The sequence below is a fragment of the Schistocerca gregaria genome, chromosome 2, assembly GCF_023897955.1.
Source record: "Schistocerca gregaria isolate iqSchGreg1 chromosome 2, iqSchGreg1.2, whole genome shotgun sequence".
NCBI lineage: Eukaryota > Metazoa > Arthropoda > Insecta > Orthoptera > Acrididae > Schistocerca > Schistocerca gregaria.
In genome coordinates this window covers 1,000,873,795-1,000,892,303 of record NC_064921.1, presented here as the reverse complement: position 1 = coordinate 1,000,892,303, position 18,509 = coordinate 1,000,873,795, and the positions used below count along the sequence as shown (strand labels likewise).

Below are 18,509 nucleotides of genomic sequence, written 5' to 3'. Positions count from 1 at the left end.
CAGACTCAAGTCGAAAGTATACAGATCTGTAATGCATGGAGCTGCACAGCATGGTGGTGAATAATGGCCTTCAACGAATTGGAACGACGACTAGCTGTCATGGAAACAAAGTTGCTCAGGCGGACATCTGGATCAACACTCAACGATCGTGTCACAAACAATGAAATTCATCGTGAGTTATGTGGAGTAGTACCAGTAGTAGACGACAAAAAGCCGCCTACGATGGTATGGGTATATTCTCGGAACAGATGAAAAAACCGTGGCAAACACGTTTTAGCTGAGAGTAAGCGTTATACATCCAGTAGGACTACCTATACAGCTATGGTTTGACTTCCTGCACGAAGATCTCAAGATCTCAGACTTTCATCTTGATTAGGCAGAAGATCGAATGAAACAGCGACAGGGAGAGAAACAGAGAACGCTGCCAGTAAGAGGCATAAACACTAAGGAAGAAACAGAAGAACAAGAACAAGAAGAAGATAATTGATTCAAAGCAGCAGGTCAAAATGCCTCGATTATGATTACTAGATTACTTAAAAGCTAAGTCTTAATGGCTATTGTTTACTTACGACATCGATAACTCTTGTAATACTTTGCAAAGACACGATGAAATTTAAGTAGATAAAATCCACTGATCAACCTGAATCGGCTGCTACACACCAGAATAACGTTTTGTTTCACTACTATGTTGGCATTTTTCTAGTTTTATTTGTTTTCGTCTGTTTTTATTTCTTGTGCCATCTTTCAGTAGGGTTCAGTCGATAAACTATAAATAGGATTTGCATTGAAGGCAGCAGATAGCTTGTGAAGGACTCATATTGTAAGTTGGATGCACTGAATTGTCTGCACGTTTGACCACCAACATAGCTGAAAATTATGCCGCAATTAATTTCATATATCACACGTTGTAACTGGAACGAAGGTTTTTTTTTTTTTGACGTCATGGGAATGTCATGAAGTCACTGAGATAAAAGAAGCGGAATCAGCTGAAGGTGGGACGTTGTGACGAGAATCTCGGCACTCAGTTGACATGTGTAGCAAGCACAAGGTTCGACAGCTACACATGTGGGTAATTTTCAATATAGCACAGTATCGCTTTTGTCCAGCATTTACGTGGCAACACTGATTCAGCAGGATAGTTGAGTGCATCTCTCTGGGGTTATTGTTTATATTTTGGAAGTCAAGCAAACGAAAATTTCGTGCAGTGTGCAGATGTTTTTGAAGGTGAACGACCACAGTGAACTGGAAAAGATTACATCTACTACATTTGCAGACTAATAATTATAGTTATTACGAGTAGTACGTTTTTATATGTGTTTGTGCCTCCAACTACGTACGGCAAGGACTAGACCTTAATGCTTATTTTCCCTTGTGTAGCAGGTCGATGTTGAAGTTTGTGGTGCAGTTACGACCTGGCAGAAAAAATCAGGTGGTAATTTACGTGTCGTGTTTGTGGGAAGGCGGTTACATACAAATAAAAATCAACTAACATACTGAGGTGGGTACACGTTAAGGTACGAACGATCACATGATCTACATTTACATCCCTAGGACCCTTCATACACTACTGGCCATTAAAATTTCTACCATAAGAAGAATTGCAGATGATGAACGGGTATTCATTGGAGAAATAAATTATTCTAAAACTGTTATGTGATTACATTTTCACCCAATTTGGGTGCATAGATCCTGAGAAATCAGTACCCAGAAAACTAACGGCCTTGATACGCCTGGGCATTGACTTAGTCAGAGCTTGGATGGCGTGTACAGATACAGCTGGCCACGCAGCTTCAACACGATACCACAATTCATCAAGAGTAGTGACGAGCCAGTTGCTCCGCCACCATTGACCAGACGTTTTAAGTTGGTAAGATATCTGGAGAATGTGATGGCCAGGTCAGCAGTCGGAACATTTTCAGTATCCAGAAGGGCCCGTGCAGGACTTGCAACATGTGGTCGTGCATTATCCTGCTGAAATCTAGGTTTTCGCAGGAATCGAATGAAGGGTAGAGCCACGGGACGTGACACATCTAAAATGTAGCGTCCTCACTTCAAAGTGCAGTCAATGCGAATAAGAGGTGACCGAGACGTGTAACCAATGGCACCCCATACCATCACGCCGGGTGATACGCCAGTATGGCGATGACGGATACACGCTTCCAATGTGCGTCCACCGCGATGTCGCCAAACACGGATGCGACCATCATGATTATGTAAGAAGAACCTGGATTTGTCCGAAAAATGACGTTTTGCCATTCGTGCACCCAGGTCCGTCGTTGAGTACACCATCGCAGTCACTCCTGTCTGTGATGCAACGTCAAGGGTAACCGCAGCCACGGTCTCCGAGCTGATAGTCCATTCTGCTACAAAGGTCGTTGAACTGTTCGTGCAGATGATTGTTCTCTTGCAAACATCCCCATCTGTTGACTCGGGGATCGAGACGTGGCTGCACGATCCGTTACAGCCATGCGGATAAGTTGCCTGTCATCTCGACTGCTAGTGATACGAGGCCGTTGTGATCCAGCACGGCGTTCCGTATTACCCTCCTGAACCCACCGATTCCATATTCTGCTAACAGTGAAGGATCTCGACCAGCGCGAGCAGCAATGTCGCGATACGATAAGCTGCAATCGCGATAGGCTACAATACGACCTTTATCAAAGTCGGGAACGTGATGCTACGCATTTCTCCTCCTTACACGAGGCATCACAACAACGTTTCACCAGGCAACAGCGGTCAACTGCTGTTTGTGTATGAGAAATCGGTTGGGAACTTTCCTCATGTCAGCACGATGTAGGTGTCCCCACCGGCGCCAACCTTGTTTGAATGTTTTCTTCCTGTCGGTCAAATTTCGGGTCTGTAGCACGCCATCTTCGTGGTGTAGCAATTTTAATGGCCAGTAGTGTAGTTGGGTATAAAGTTGAAATACAGTTCAATCAAAATGCGTTCAATCTAACTGCAACTCTAGACAGCCAACGACAAAAAACGAGTATATCCAGTAGGAGTTGAGGATTAGTGGCCCTGATGTTGGGGCCTTCCTTCTTGTTAATTAGACTATAAATTGCAAGTAGATCTTACTATCAACAGGGCAATGAATTCCTGTTGATGAACGATATTAGTCAAATTAATGAAATAAATGCTACCTATGGTGCTTTATTTGTACACTGGTTTGCTAAGCAGCAGCAGCAGCAGCGGATACTGAGCCTAGATTTTGGTACGTTGTGTGGTATCGATAGCTACGGAGCCACGGAATAGATGCAAGTTCTTCAGTTGACACTACGAGAGACACCGAACACAGCGCCCTCTAGCGAGCGCTGTGGAGCTCTACGAGCGTCGCCCCGGATTCAGCCCATTTGATCAAGAGCAGACGACCGGGACGCTTCACTTCAGCTTCTCTTCATGTAGAAACTTTGCTCTACTTACGACGGGTCTGAGGCTTCGCACCTACGTGGTAGCATCGTAGCTGTCGATACCACAGGTTGAGTGTGTGTTGACATACCGTTGATCTCCTGGAAGGCGAACCGGTAGATGATGACCCAGAAGTTGTAGAGGAAGGCGAGCGAGACGACCATGGACCAGTAGTAGCAGAGGCGGCCCGCGGGGTCGAAGACGAACGACCAGTTGGGCGCGCCGGCGCGCAGCCGCGGGTAGTAGCCCAGGTGGCGCTGCTGCAGCCGCTCCGCGCTCGCTGGACTCACACTGCCGTTGCCGCCACACGCGCCGCCCCCTGCGCACACGGCAACCCGCCGTACAGAGCATCGCGCAGCCAGAGCCACACATTTTAAAAATGTTTCCACTTTCTCGAAAAACTAAGGCGTGATCGCTAGGAATACAGAGGAGTCCAAAAAATGTATCCACTGTTTATTTATTTAGCGTATGGCTCATAACGTCACCGTAAAAATTACAGAAACAACACGATTTAAAAAAAAAAATGACATATGTATTAACAGAGCAATAAATAACAGTTCCTTTATAAGGACACCACCAATTGTGAATTTACACCCACAGAAGAGCGATCACATGCAGACGTCCACGTTAGATAATATGTAGTCGACTGCCTTTTGGGTCGCCGTTAGGAAATCCTGTGGGTCACCCTCATATGCCCTTAGTGGGCATTCCTGCACGATGTCTCTCAGCGCCACAGTCGCAAGCGGCCGAAGAAAGTTTACCCCATCTGTGTAAGGAGTCGGCGCATCTCCCACAGTTGGTTCTGATGCGATTAAGAGTTGACCAAACTTTGCGAGGGCAATCAAATCCTTTTGGTTTACTAATGATGCATGGCATACTGTGGCAGTTTACTGCTCTTCTGTTCTCCCATTCCTCTTTCCATCGGTCATTTATTTAAAAGTTGATTTGGTGCAGAGCCTGTGCGGTATTTAGTGGAGGGTGCCTAGACCGGAGTTGGTTTCCTTGGATGTCGTGAGTATCTTCATGGATTTGTAATTGAGGGTTGGTCATGATTTTTTGAAATTCTCTAACCAGAGCGTGTTCTCGGCGCAGGTTAGGAGGGACTACGTTGCTGAGAACGGGCAGCCACACTGTAGGAGTTGGCCTGATTGTGCCTGATATAATACGCATTGTTGTATTAAGTTGGCCATCTACCATGTGTGTGTGTTTACTGTTGAGCCACACTGGGGCACAGTATTCTGCCACTGGATACACCAAGCCAAGTGCGGATGTTCTTAAGGTAGATGGTGTGGAGCCCCAAGTGGTGCCACAGAGCTTCTGCAAAAGCACTGTTGAAAAGTCCATAACTGTCAAACTTATTGACCGAGTTGTGTCATCTTTGGTACTGTAATAGTTTGTAGTTCGGGCAATCGCCACACAAGCGTTATTTAGCGTTGTTTCGTTTTGTCACATGACAGTCGCCAGGTAGTCAGTATAGTCCAGCTCACTCCCGTCGTATGCTACAATTCACTCGCTCATCACAGAAGTCTGTGAGACAGTGTGCCCGTGAAACTGGAGTGAGTCACTCAAGTGTTCGGCAAAGCGGAAGTGCTACATCCCACGATTGCTACACGCAATGAAGGAGGACGACCCTAATCGTAGAATGGAGTACTATGAGTGGTTTACTAACACAGTGAGCAACGATGAAGAGTTTGCAGAGATGATTGTGTGGTCTGATGAGGCTCAGTTCAAACTCAGTGGTACAGTAAATCATCACAATTGCATCTACTGGGCCGCCGAAAATCTTTGACGCCACAATTACTGGTGTGGTGTATCTTCAGAAGCTTCAGACACCCATTTTTACCTGCCATCCGAGACTTGTATGGCGACGAAGAGTTTACTTTCTACAAGATGGTGCCCCAGCCCACTATCAAAATCGTGTTAGGGAGTATCTCGTATCTACTAGGAAACTGGATAGTCCGTACAGGTGCTTTGGAGTATCCACCACGTTGCCCAGATCTAACTCCTCTGAACTTTTACCTGTGGGGAACACTAAAGGGCGTCGTTTATCGACAAAAGCCACTCACATTGGATGAACTTCGAGAATCCATCGTACATTCGTCTGCAAATATCCAACTGAACACGTTGCAGTCAGTAGTTCGTGCTGCAGTCTGGCGGCATCTTTTGTGTGTGGATGTTAATGGTGACCATTTCGAACACCTACAGTGATATCTTTAAGTGGGACTTTAAGCTCCTCTTTCACCAAAAATGAGAGAACTTTGCCAATTAGTTTGCAAGTTATGGATTTTTAAACAGTGGATACTGTTTTTTGAACCCCTCTGTACGTGCCACCAGCTGGAAAATTTCATAGAAAGATAGCACTGGACAGGCTTTCAGGCCAACGAAGTATACCAAGTTCTTGGATCTGTAAAGGATTGACGTCGTGCTCCGTGTTCTACATCTACATCGATATTCCTCATTCCATCTTACAGCGTGTGGTGGAGGGTACCCTGTATCACTGCCACTCATTTCATTTCCTGTTCCACTCGCGAAAAAAACGAGAGGAAAACGACTGTTCATATGCCTCAGTATGAATCTAAACTTATTGTACCTTATCTTCATGGTCCTTGCGCTCAGTGTATTTGGGAGGCAGTAGAGTCGTTCTGCAGTCAGCTTCAAATGATGTTTCCCTAAATTTTCTCAATTGTGTTCATCGAAAAGAACGCCGACCTCCCTCCAACGATTCCCATCCGAGTTCGCGAAGCATGTCCGTAACATGATAATTAAAAGAAAAAAAACAGTCTTGATCGCAAATTTCTTTTAATCGGAGTGACCGGTTTCAATCCTGAAGGATCATCCTCAGACTCCAGAACGGCAGGTGGACTTCCATGGAGCAGATTGAGCCGATCCATGACGCTGAACTGTCTACTGTCAGCCTCGTGGATCGGCGCAGTCTGCATCACAGAAGACCACCTGCCGTTCTGCAGTCTGAAGATGATCCTTAAGGATTGAAACCGGTCACTCTGATTAAAACAAATTTGTGAACAAGACTGTTTTCTTTTTATTTTCATATTAATGTAAGATCTCTGATAATGTTTTCAAAAACTTTATGTCCGTAACACTTGCGTGTTGCTCGAACCTACCAGAACAAATCTAGCAGCCCGCCTCTGAATTGCGTCCTTCAGTCCGAACTGGTTCGGATCCCAATCACTAGTGTAGTACTAAAAAACTAGCAGCACTAGCGTCCTACATGCGGCATCCTTTACAGATTAACCGCATTCTTTCCAGAATTCTCCGAATAAACCGATGTTGACCTTTCGATCTCCCTATCACAATCCTCACATGCGCGTTACAAATGATTGAAGTGGCTCTAAGCACTATGGCACAACATCTGAGGTCATCAGTCCCCTACAGTTAGAGCTACTTAAACCTAACTAACCCAGGGACATCACACACATCCATACCGGAGGCAGGATTCGAACCTGCGACTGTAGCAGCAGCGCGGTTCGAGATTGAAGCACCTAGAACGACTCGGCCACAGCGGTCGGCCCATGCACGTTCCATTTCATATCACTTTGTAAGGTTACACCCAGATATTGAAACGACGTGAATGTGTCGAGAAGGACATTACTAATGTTGTATACGCGAACATTGTTTTCCCTACTCATCCGCATTAATGTAGATTTTTCTACATTTGCAGCTAGCTGCCATTCGTCACATCAACTAGAATGTATCTCAATCATCTTGTATCCTCCTTCAGTTACTCAGATTCGACTCTCTACCGTGCACCACAGCATCATCAGCGAAAACCACAGTTTTCTTAACATCCCGTCCACCAAATCATCTACGTATTGTAAGGGGTCCGTAGGCCTTTACTATAACTTTGCACTCGGCACAGGTCGATAGGGCGAACAATCGATTGTGACGTGTAGCGAGAGCCAGTGTCGAGATGCGTCAGAGTGTTTGGCGGGAATGGTGTGTGTTTGGAGGCCATTATTGGAATACAGGGTTTTTAACCGAGAAGGGTGTTACCATCACCGTGGTTAGACCTTTAAATAATGAATAAATACCTGGAAAGTGATGAAGTATCTTTATAAAAGTGAGCAGTGACGTTATTAGTGCCGATATTTAGTTTCACATCTACCACGCCGGCCTAACCTTGGATTGCAGTGTTTTATGCAGTGATGGATTAGCGTGTGACGATAACGGCAAATGAAGAAAGCATGTTGCTGAGATTAGCCGTAATTAGATATGTATGACGAAGGCAGTGGCTGTCTCCCTTTTGTGTTTTGAGAAGAATATAAGTTCGTAATTAGTAAAACTGTGTTGGTGTTCCTTATTACCATACATTCAGTATTATAGTACTGAACAGGACGAACTGGAAAGTAACAACTTCCGTAGAAGTCAATTCCGATTACCAGCCCCATTAGGTTCACGGTCATGTTAATAATAAATATTGGGCTGTTATTGGATCAGATAAGGTCAGGATAAAAACGGATCTGTTACAGTATACAGAGAACAACAACGGTCATACCACACTTCCCTGGGGCACTCCTGACGATACTTGTGTCGCTGATTAACGTTTGCCATCGAGGGAAACATACTGATTCCTACAACTTAAGAAGTCTTCGAGCTGTGAATCTATCCCGTATGCTCGTATCTTCTTAAACAGCGTGTAATGGGGCTGAGTGTTAAACGCTTTCCTGAAATCTAGAAATGCGGAAACTGTCTGTTGCCCTTCATCCATAGTTCTCAGCATATTACGCTACAAAAGGACAAGCTGAGTTTCGCACGAGCGATGCTTTACTAAAACGATGCTGATTCGTGGACGCAAGGTTCTCGACCTCAAGAAAAATTTATTGAATTCCACATGAGAATACATTCTAGGATTCAGCAGCAAATGGATGTTAGAGACATTGATCTGTAGTTTTGTGGGTCCGCATTGTTGCCCGTCTTATACACAGGAATCACTACGCTGTTTTCCAGTCGCTTTGGCCTTTGCGCTGCGTGAGAGATTCACGATAAATGCAAGCTAGGTGGGGTACTCCGTAGAGTACCCCTTGAAAAACTTTATTGGGATTCTATCCGGACCTTGTGACACATTTGTTTTCAACTCGTTTAGTTGTTCCTGTGTCGTCCATACTGGAGTGTATTCGATGTTAAACGACGGTTTCCTGAATATGAAATTTAAAACTTGGCCTCTCCTTCTGCTACCTTCAACAGCGACACCAGACTAGTCAAGAAGCTATTGGATGGAAACATTAGACCCACATAGCGATTTTACATAGGACCAGGGTTTTCTCGTTTTCTCTGTCAGATTATTTGGCAAGGTATGACGGCAGTAGTGATTGAATGCTTCGCGCACAAATCTCTTCACAAACCCATGAATCTCTAATAACATTTGTTCGTGGTCACTTCCGTGTTCTCTGTTGAACAGAGAGGGCGACAGCCCCAGCTTCCTCAGAATTTTCCGAATATTGTTGTTAAGCTACGGTGACCATGCAGGTTCAAATGGTTCGAATGGCTCTGAGCACCACGGAACTTAACATCTGAAGTCATCAGTCCCCTAGAACTTAGAACTACTTAAACCTAACTAACCTAAGGACATCACACACATCCATGCCCAAGGCAGGATTCGAACCTGCTACCGTAGCGGTCGCGCGGTTCCAGGCTGAAGCGCCTGGAACCGCTCGGCCACAGCGGCCGGCGATCATGCAGGGAATATAAAATGCCACTTATGTGTGGTAACGTCTACGTTGAAACTTGATAGAGAATCGTAGAGGCTCACAAAAGTTTTGGCGGCTAGAAAAAAGTAGAAAAAAATATGCTGTAGCAGGAAAACATTACGTGAAGTTTATCTAGAACTAAATGACAAACCCGGCATTGCCTATGTACTCATTTCGCCAATTTCCTATTCGAAACGAAAACAAAAAAAAAAAATGAGCTGTGTTTGTAGTGTAATATCGAAAAAATTTCATTTCCATGTGCTCGTGAAAACTGGTTTGTAAATGTGTAAAAGTCGAACAAAGAAATATGTATTAGCACAGCCGTATAAATACAGTATACAGGAAAGTTTCTGTGCTGTGGGCACAGCTGTCTACAACACGATTATGTAAACTTCTCTTATGGCAACGCCTCTTCATAGCTCTACTGACGACTATTGTCCTGCGGGAAGTTCGAGTCCTCCCTCGGGCATAGGTGTGTGTGTTGTTCTTAGCATAAGTTAAAGTTAGTTTAAATAGTGCGTAAGTCTAGGGACCGATGACCTCAGCAGTTTGGTCCCTTAGGAAATCACACACCTTTTAACAGCTATTGTTTACGCCTACAGCCGTTGCGCTTCGCATTCGAAAATTGTCAAAGATGCTGCCAGGTGTTAGGGATTTCCTTAATCTGACGCGACTTGTAGGACTGTCTTAGTAGAAGAGAATAAACAAACTGAAGAGACAAAGAAACTGGTAAAACTGCCTAATATTGTGTACGCCTCCCACGAGCATGCAGAAGTGCTGCAACATGGTGGAGGATGGACTCGACTAATATCTGAAGAAGCTGTGGAGGGAACTGGCGCTATGAATCCCGCACAGCCGTCCATAAATCCGTAAGAGTACGATGGGGTGGAGATCTCTTTGAAGAGCACGTAGGCTAGGCATCCCAGATATGCTCAATAATGTTCATGTCTGGAGAGTTTGATAGCTGGAGGGATTCTTTAAACTCATAAGAGTGTTCGTGGAGCCACTCTGTAGCAATTCTGTACGTGTGGAGTCCTACTGGAATTGCCCAAGTTCGTCGGAATGCACAGGGGACGTGACTGAATCCAGGTGATCAGACAAAATGTTTACGTACGTGCCACCTGCTGAGTCGTATCTAGACGTATAAGAGGTCCCAAATCACTCCAATTGCACACCCCCGACACCACTACAGAGCCTCCACTAGCTTCAACAGTCTTCTGCTAACATGCAGAGTCCGTGTATTAGTGAGGTTGTCTCCATACACGAACACGCCCATCCATTCGATACAGTTTGAAACGAGACTCATCCGGCCAGGTGACATGTTTCCAGTCATCAACAGCTAAATGTCGGTGTTGACGGTCCAAGGTGAGGCGTAACGCTTTGCGTCATGCGGTCAGCAAGGTTGCAGGAGTGGACGTGCGTTTCCGAAAGCCTATATCGATGTTGTTTTGGTGAATGTTTCGCACGCTGACACTTGTCGATGGGCCTGCACTGAAATCTGCAGCAATTTGCGGAAAGGCTGCACTTCTCTCACGTTGAACGATTCTCTTCAGTCGTCGTTGGTCCCGTTGTTACAGGATCTTTTTCTGGCCGAAGTGATGTCGCAGATTTGATGTTTTACCGGATTCCTGATATTTACGGTACAGTCGTGAAATTTTTGTACGGCAAAATCCCTACTTCATCGCTACCTCGGAGATGCTGTATCCCATCGTTCGTGGGTCGTCTATAATACCATGTCCAAACTCACCTGCCATTGTAGCAGCAGTTACCGATCTAACAACTGCGCCAGACACTTGTTGTCTTACATAGGCGTTGCCGACCGCAGCGTCGTATTGTGCCTGATTACATATCTCTGTATTTCTATACGCATGCCCACACCGGTTTCTTTGGCCCTTCAGTGTAAGTTAAAACTTCGCACTTAATGCGGCGTTTCCTGACGCGTCTCAGTGTTCATGGCGTCATATCTCTTGAAGTATGTGTCCTGCAGCGATATATTTTTGTCGCCCAGAAAATTACGTTAGATGTGAAGGACTGGGTCTAGCCTTGTGTGACTAGGCACTCTGCCGCTGTTTGCCGATCTAGCTAAACGTCTTAGAGAGGCACCGCTCATGGAATGAAATAATCTTCTATAGCAGGGGTTCCCAACAAAATTTTCTCGAGGACCCGCTCATAGAGCATGATTGTTACCTTGTCATAAAACAGTATCAAGTGCCTAAAAAAGCCAAATTAAGAGTATTTTTATACGTTTTCTATTTTTGGTACTTAGAAAAAACATAGACATATTCATTATTGAAAAAAATATTGAGCTTAAGACTGTTTCAAATTAGAAATAATTTTTGATTATTGCTCAAATTTTTTGTCTTCAAATCTGGGTGTTTAATGTAACAAACTCGTTAACAAAATAAAAAATGAGTATGAACTGAAAATGAGAGGAAAAAATTAAAACTGACTGTATTGGTCTTTCAAGTGTACTACACTTGAGATTGCATTGCGTAGTCATGCGTGAAAAATAAGAAAACACTAATTCATACAAGGTATTATTTATTTGATAAAAGTACAGTTGCAACAGAGTACTGCATCAGTATACAGTTAGTTTTAATTTTCAGTTCTTAATGAGGTGAGTTCAATCTGACCTTTGAGTCCACTATTTCTGAAATATTGTGTTCCAAACTTGAAACTACAAACATTTTCAACTTCGCGAACTGTAGCTTCTGCTTTACAACACTACAGTTTTAACACAGAATATTGAATATGTAAACAACAACACCTGTGAAAGTACTGGCAATAAATTAACAATGACCGATAGTCGTTTGAAATGCGAGTTTCTGTGTAAAGCGACTGTCAGTTTTCAGCTGCAAAGAGGCAGCGCGCGCAGTCTAACGGCATACAGAAGAACTATTTGCCTCTATCTAATTCTAGTTTTGCGCTAGAGTATGCTAGTGTTAGTCGGCTCTAGGAAGACACTAGACGCACAAGTTAGCATTGGCTAATGCTCTGCTCATAGAGGAAGCGGCCAAAACAAAAAATCTGTTATCATACGAAATACATTTTATATATATTTTTTATTCTAATAGCATCTTGCGGACCCCTCTGCCATGTCTCGCGGAGCACCTGCTGGGAACCACTGTTCTATAGTTGATAATGCTATTTGTTTTACACTTTTTTTATTATTATATTCTCAAATCTTACCGTTTGTTAAATGAGTTTTGCAACCCAAGTGTTCTTTTGTTCACGTTAACCAACACGTGGTTTCTCCCAGTTGATTCTCAGACAGACCTGACTTCTATTTATTTTAAAAGCAAAGTTCTACTCAAATTCAGGCACGTTTATGGGTTGAGTGGGCGATGTAGAGTCTAGTAAGTTCTTCCCATGTCTTCTTACCATGTATCAAAGCTTCTGCTTTTGGTTTTAGCACCTGTGTATTTGTGTATTTATACAATAGTTTCACTGACCACGACCGTATTATTGCAACGGTCACCAAACACTGACCAACAGGATTGTCAGTAACAGAAAATGAAAAGTCAAAACGACCTCCTCGAAAAACAGTCTGTCCTTCCAACACATCAACTAGACCTGACGTCCATGGTCTCCGCGCCAGGCCGGCGTCGCGCCTAGAACTCAAAAACGAGACGCCGGGGTAAGCGCACTCAGCCTGGCTGTAAACTTTCCTAAGTCCGTGACCTTGGGTGACGTGTCGTCTATAAATAGCGTATTTCCGGTAGCTGTCGCATAGTCGGCAGCTTGTCTCGTCGCAGGTTAATGGTACTTGAATTACGTAACCATTACGGCACCTCACCTCAACCTCTCGATACCAGCCATATTCTACTGTGTTTCTGTAAGGTAGTTAAAATATTTCTGAGACAACATTCAGATTTGATTTTATTAATGTAGAGGTACTTTGATACATCGGTATGTTTATGTTGCAATGATATTATTCTTATGTGTATTCCTTTTTTGTAACTATGATCTTTGACGTACTTGTAACTCTGATTTTTGGGCTCGTAAGCGGTTATTAGAGAGTCAAGTCTTGGTCGTCATGTTGAAAAGGCGCAAATTGTAGTCAGTTTATAAAATGTAAGCTTTAACAGTGAGGAAGACATTTTCAAGTATGTTTTATGTTGTGAAGTCATGTTTTGTGTGTTACGTGATACTGCAACAAAAGGACTAAAAAATAAGTGTAACTTAAATTCGGAGTGCTGATTACTTTTTTACATCACCATTGTGGTAACTTTCAAAGGTTTAATCTTCAAGAATGGTTTGTGAAACACATCTATAAAACTTTTGAATATCGCAGAATAACACCTAGTCCTCTTTGCATCCGAGCTTGGAATCATCACTACCTAGATTTTCGACGATAGAGCCATGAATTCACAACGAGACCAGCGTGGGAAACACGAAAAGATGAGTGCCTAGTTTAGCCATTATTTCATGAAATGACTTTATTAACTGTGCTCTAATGACACCTGCCACATAATGTAACTTTGTTGTTGCCCGAAAATGCGGTATTTAGCTGCGTGAGCAACACCTCAATCATAATTAATTTTTGACCTTTGTTGTGGTAGGGTTGTTAGAGAGTGATTTAAAATGGGATGACCAGACTAAAATTAATCGTCGGTAAAGCAGATGCTAGACTGAGATTCATTGGAATGATCCTAAGGAAATGCAATCCGTAAACAAAGGAAGTAGGTTAAGTACACTTGTTCGTCAACTGCTTGAATACTGCTCGTCGGTGTGGGATTCGTACGAGACAGGGTTGATAGAAGAGATAGAGATAATCCAACGGAGAGCAGCGCAGTGTTGATAGAAGAGATAGAGATGATGCAACGGAGAGCAGCGCGCTTCGTTACAGGATCATTTAGTAATCGCGAAAGCGTTACAGAGATGATAGATAAACTCCAGTGGAAGACTATGATTCAAGCAGTATATTGCTCCCTCCTACTCATATCTCGCGAAGAGACCACAAGGATAAAACCCTTCTTTCCACGAACAATACGAGACTGGAATAGAAGGGAGAACCGACGGAGGTACTCAAGGTACCCTCCGCCACACACCGTCAGTTGGCTCTCGGAGAGTGGATGCAGATGTAGATGTTGAATGAAATAACCTTCTATAGTTTCTAAAGTTATTGTTTTACACTTTTCTATCTGTTATTATGTTCTCAAACCTTACAGTCTGTGAAGTGAGTTTGCAACCCACGTGTTCTTTTGTTCACGTTAAGCAACACGTGGTTTCTCCCAGTTGGTTCTCAGGGACACCTGACTTGGCTCTTATTTATCTTAAAAGCAAAGTTCTACTCAAATTTAGGCACCTGTGTGGGTTGCGTGGGCGATCTCGAGTCTAGTAAGTTGTTCCCATGTCTTCTTCCCATACATCAAAGCTTCTGCTTTTGGTTTTAGCACCTGTGTATTTGTGTATTTATACAATAAAGAGTCGAAACGACCTCCTCGAAAAACAGTCTGTCCTTTCAAGACACCAACCAGAACGGACGAACTGACGATCATGGTCTCCGCGCCAGGCTGGCCTCGCGCCTAGAGCTCCTAATCGCGGATAAGCGCACTCAGCCTGGCTGTTAATTTTTCTGAGTCCATGACTTTGGGTGACGCGTCGTCTATATAAAGCGTGTTTCCGGTAGCTGTCGCATAGGCGGCAGCTTGCCTCGTCGCAGTATACATCGTGTCTTCCGATGGAGGCCTACTATTTATAAATCTATTTAGGACATGAAGGCTGAATATACTATGAACGTCAGTTCGTCCGTTCTGGTTGATGTGTTGAAAGGACGGACTGTTTTCCGAGGAAGTCGTTTTGACTTTTAATTTTCTGTTTGTTGTGTACATAGTTCCGCGTAGTCGACGCGTACACAACTTTCCCACTAGAGCGCGCCCCGCTAAGCACAACAAAACAGGCGCAGCGCTCGTCCGTCTCCGCACTACGAGATGGCGCTGCCTTAGAGACGGACCAAATTCTGCTTCCCCAATCCGCGTATTAATATGTAACGGAGCCAGTGACATTGCTGCTAATGTAGAATCTTTTCTCCTCGCAGATCACACTCGCGCAGTGATACCTGAACGTTTGAGGTATTATAACGAGAGTAGAGACCTCAGATTAGTCAGTCTGCATCAGTCTGCACTAGTCTGCATTAGTCTGCACCAGTCTATAGTCAAGTTTCAGTCTGCCCCTAATAATCATATTCTTGTACATAGTCATGTAGATAAATGAATAACTTTGTCAAGCATCACAGATATGTAAGAATAAGATTAACGTACCAAGACCAAAGGAACTTCAGATTGTCAATTGTAAACAGCATCCAGCATCAAGTTAAGTAATTTCTATGCTTTTTATTATTTTAATAAATATGTGGTAAAATTAATCAAGTTCTGTTTAAAGTTGGTCACCGTCAATCTGCTACTCTAAGCGTGGAAGTGGCATTTCTATCGTCTGACGTAATTGCAGAAGATAAACACGCCACGATAAGACCACGAGACATATTGCTGACACTCGCCTACTTCGCTAGAGCGACAAGTCAAATAATCAGATGGTGTGTGTACCGAAGGTCTTACACCACACTGTTACTGACAATCTTGTTGGTCAGTGTTGGATGACTGTTGCAATGATACGTATTGATACAGCTACGAAGTATACTGCAACGTCTTTGGAGCAGGAACCTCCTCGTGAATTCGTGGTGTTGGAGATACATCAACAAATTTATTTATTGATAAGCCATTGCGAGTAAGGACCGTACAACCATGTGGTCGAGAAAGACTCGGCGGCGTGAGCTGCGAGACTGTGGACCGCTGGCTGCGCCGCCTACTCACCGGGGCCCATGCTGCCCGAGGCGCGCTCGCCCCAGCGGCCGAGCAGGGAGGGCGCGTCGGCGCCGCAGCCGGCGGCGGACTTGGCGAAGGCGGCGGTGGCGGGCGGCAGCTTGAGGCGGCCGCGCAGCTCGCGCCGGCGCGCCTTGCGCGACAGGTCCAGCTCGCTGGCCGCCGTCGACACCGCCGCCGCGCGGTTCACGTACGCCGCCGACAGCGAATCCCGCGACGACGAGAAGTACGACCGCTGCGGCACACAGCGGCACACCGGCCCGCTCAGCGCGGCACTCCTGCGGCTCGAGCAAAGAGCATCAGTCTGCCTGCGACAGCAGGTGGTCCAGTATTCGAAGCAGACACAGTGTACCGCATGCACTCATCAGCCAGAACATTATGAACACCGTCCCACTATCGATATATACCCGTCCTGCTTACAGCAGCGTCACCTGGTGAGGAATGACTGCCAGTAAGAAACATGTATCAGTAAGCGTGATGTTCGAGTGTAGCATGAGGAAGGCACGCGATCTATCTGAATCTGACCGAGGGCAGACTGTCATTGTGTAAGTAGGCTGTTTAGGGTTTCTTATTGGTAACGCCACATAGCGCACTGTATGAAAAATCACTGGCTGTGCTGTGCGCAGTCAGTGGCTAGCTTGCATTGTTGTCTGCCACTGTAGTGTCGGGCAGCGGCAGCTGGATGCTAACAGCGCGTAGCGTTGCGCAGTTGGAGGTGAGCCGCCAGCAGTGGTGGACGTGGGGAGAGAGATGGCGGAGTATTGAAATGTGTAAGAATTGGTGTCACGAACTGATATATATATATATATTATGACTATTAAGGTAAATACATTGTTTGTTCGGTATTAAAATCTTTCATTTGCTAACTATGCCTATCAGTAGTTAGTGCCTTCAGTAGTTTGAATCTTTTATTTAGCTGGCAGTAGTGGCGCTCGCTGTATTGCGGTAGCTTGAGTAACGAAGATTTTTGTGAGGTAAGTGATTTGTGAAACGTATAGGTTGATGTTAGTCAGGGCCATTCTTTCGTAGGGATTTTTGGAAGTCAGATTGCGTTGCGCTAAAAATATTGTGTGTCAGCTTAAGCACAGTCGTGCTTTAATTTTTCTAAGGGGACGTTTCAATTGCCTGCAGACTCGGCACGAGCATTTCGGAAACTACGCTACTGGCGATTAAAATTGCTACACCAAGAAGAAATGCTGTTGACAAACAGGTATTCATTGGGCAAATATACGAGGGCTAACCACAAATTACATTACGTACTGAAATTTTTTTTAATTATATGCAGATGAAAGCTTCACTTAAATACTACTTTTCAACATAGTTGGCTTTTAAATTAAGGCACTGCGCCTTCAATCACGTGGTTACCTCTTCTTGAAGCTGTGCGTCGTCATCAAAACGCTGCATAGCCAACCACTTCTTCATTGCTGGGAATAAGTAGAAGTCGCTCGGTGCCAGGTCGGGACTGTACGGCGGATGAGGAAACAACTCCCACTTAATAGATTCGAGAACTTCACGAGTGGCATTTGCCGTGTGGGCCCGGGCGTTGTCGTGAATCAGCAAGATCTTTGAGCCCAACTCTCCTCTGCCCTTGTTTTATATTGCTCTTCTGAGGTTGTGCAGTGTTTGGCAATGCCTATGAGAGTTTATTGTAGTACCTCTTCCAGGAAATCCAAAAAAATCACGCCTTTTCTGTCGGAAAAGACAGTCATTACGTGGTTGAAGGCGCAGGTGGCCGAATTTTACAACGAAGGAATTTCCAAGTTCCTCCATCGCTACGGTAAGTGACTTAATTTAAATGGCAACTATGTAGAAAAGTAGTATTTAAGTGTGGCTTTCATCTGTATATAACAAAAAAATTCCAAAATACTTTATTTATTTTTAATTCCAAAACGTAATGTACTTTGTGGATAGCCCTCGTATTATACTGGAAATGACATGTGATTACATTTTCACGCAATTTGGGTGCATACATCCTGAGAAATCAGTACCCAGAACAACCACCTCTCACCGCAATAAAGGCCTTGATACGCCTGGGCACTGAATCAGACAGAGCTTGGATGGCGTATACAGGTACAGCTCCCCATGCAGCATCAACACGAAGAGTAGTGACTGGCGTATTGTCACGGGCCAGTTGCTCGGCCACCATTGACCAGACGTTTGCAGTTGGTGAGACATCTGGAGTGCTGGCCAGGGCAGCAGTCGAACATTTTCTGTATCCAGAAACGCCCGTACAGGACCTGCAAATGGTGATAGTGCATTATCCTGCTGAAATGCGGGGATCGAATGAAGGGTAGAGCCACGGGTCGTAACACATCTGAAATGTAACGTCCACTGTTCAAAGTGCCGTCAATGTGAACGAGAGGTGACCCAGACGTGTAACCAATGGCACCCCCATACCTTCACGCCGGGTGATACGCCAGTACGGCGATGACGAATACACGCTTCCAATGTGCGTTCGCAGCGATTTCGCCAAACGCGAATGCGACCATCATGATGCTGTAAACAGACGTTTTGCCATTCATGCACCCAGGTTCGTAGTTGTGTACACCATCGCAGGCGCTCCTGTCTGTGATGC

General features: G+C 44.6%; 1 protein-coding gene across 1 annotated transcript in view; it reads right to left on the bottom strand.

Moving 5' to 3' along the window:
- Window positions 1-18,509, bottom strand: part of LOC126336082 (potassium/sodium hyperpolarization-activated cyclic nucleotide-gated channel 1) — a 1,174,950-nt gene that overhangs the window by 588,433 nt on the left and 568,008 nt on the right. The window contains exons 5-6 of the mRNA XM_049999562.1: window positions 15,926-16,169; window positions 3,500-3,727 (exon numbers count right to left, since the gene is read on the bottom strand). Coding sequence (XP_049855519.1) covers window positions 3,500-3,727; window positions 15,926-16,169 — 472 coding nt within the window. The remainder of the gene's footprint in view (window positions 1-3,499; window positions 3,728-15,925; window positions 16,170-18,509) is intronic.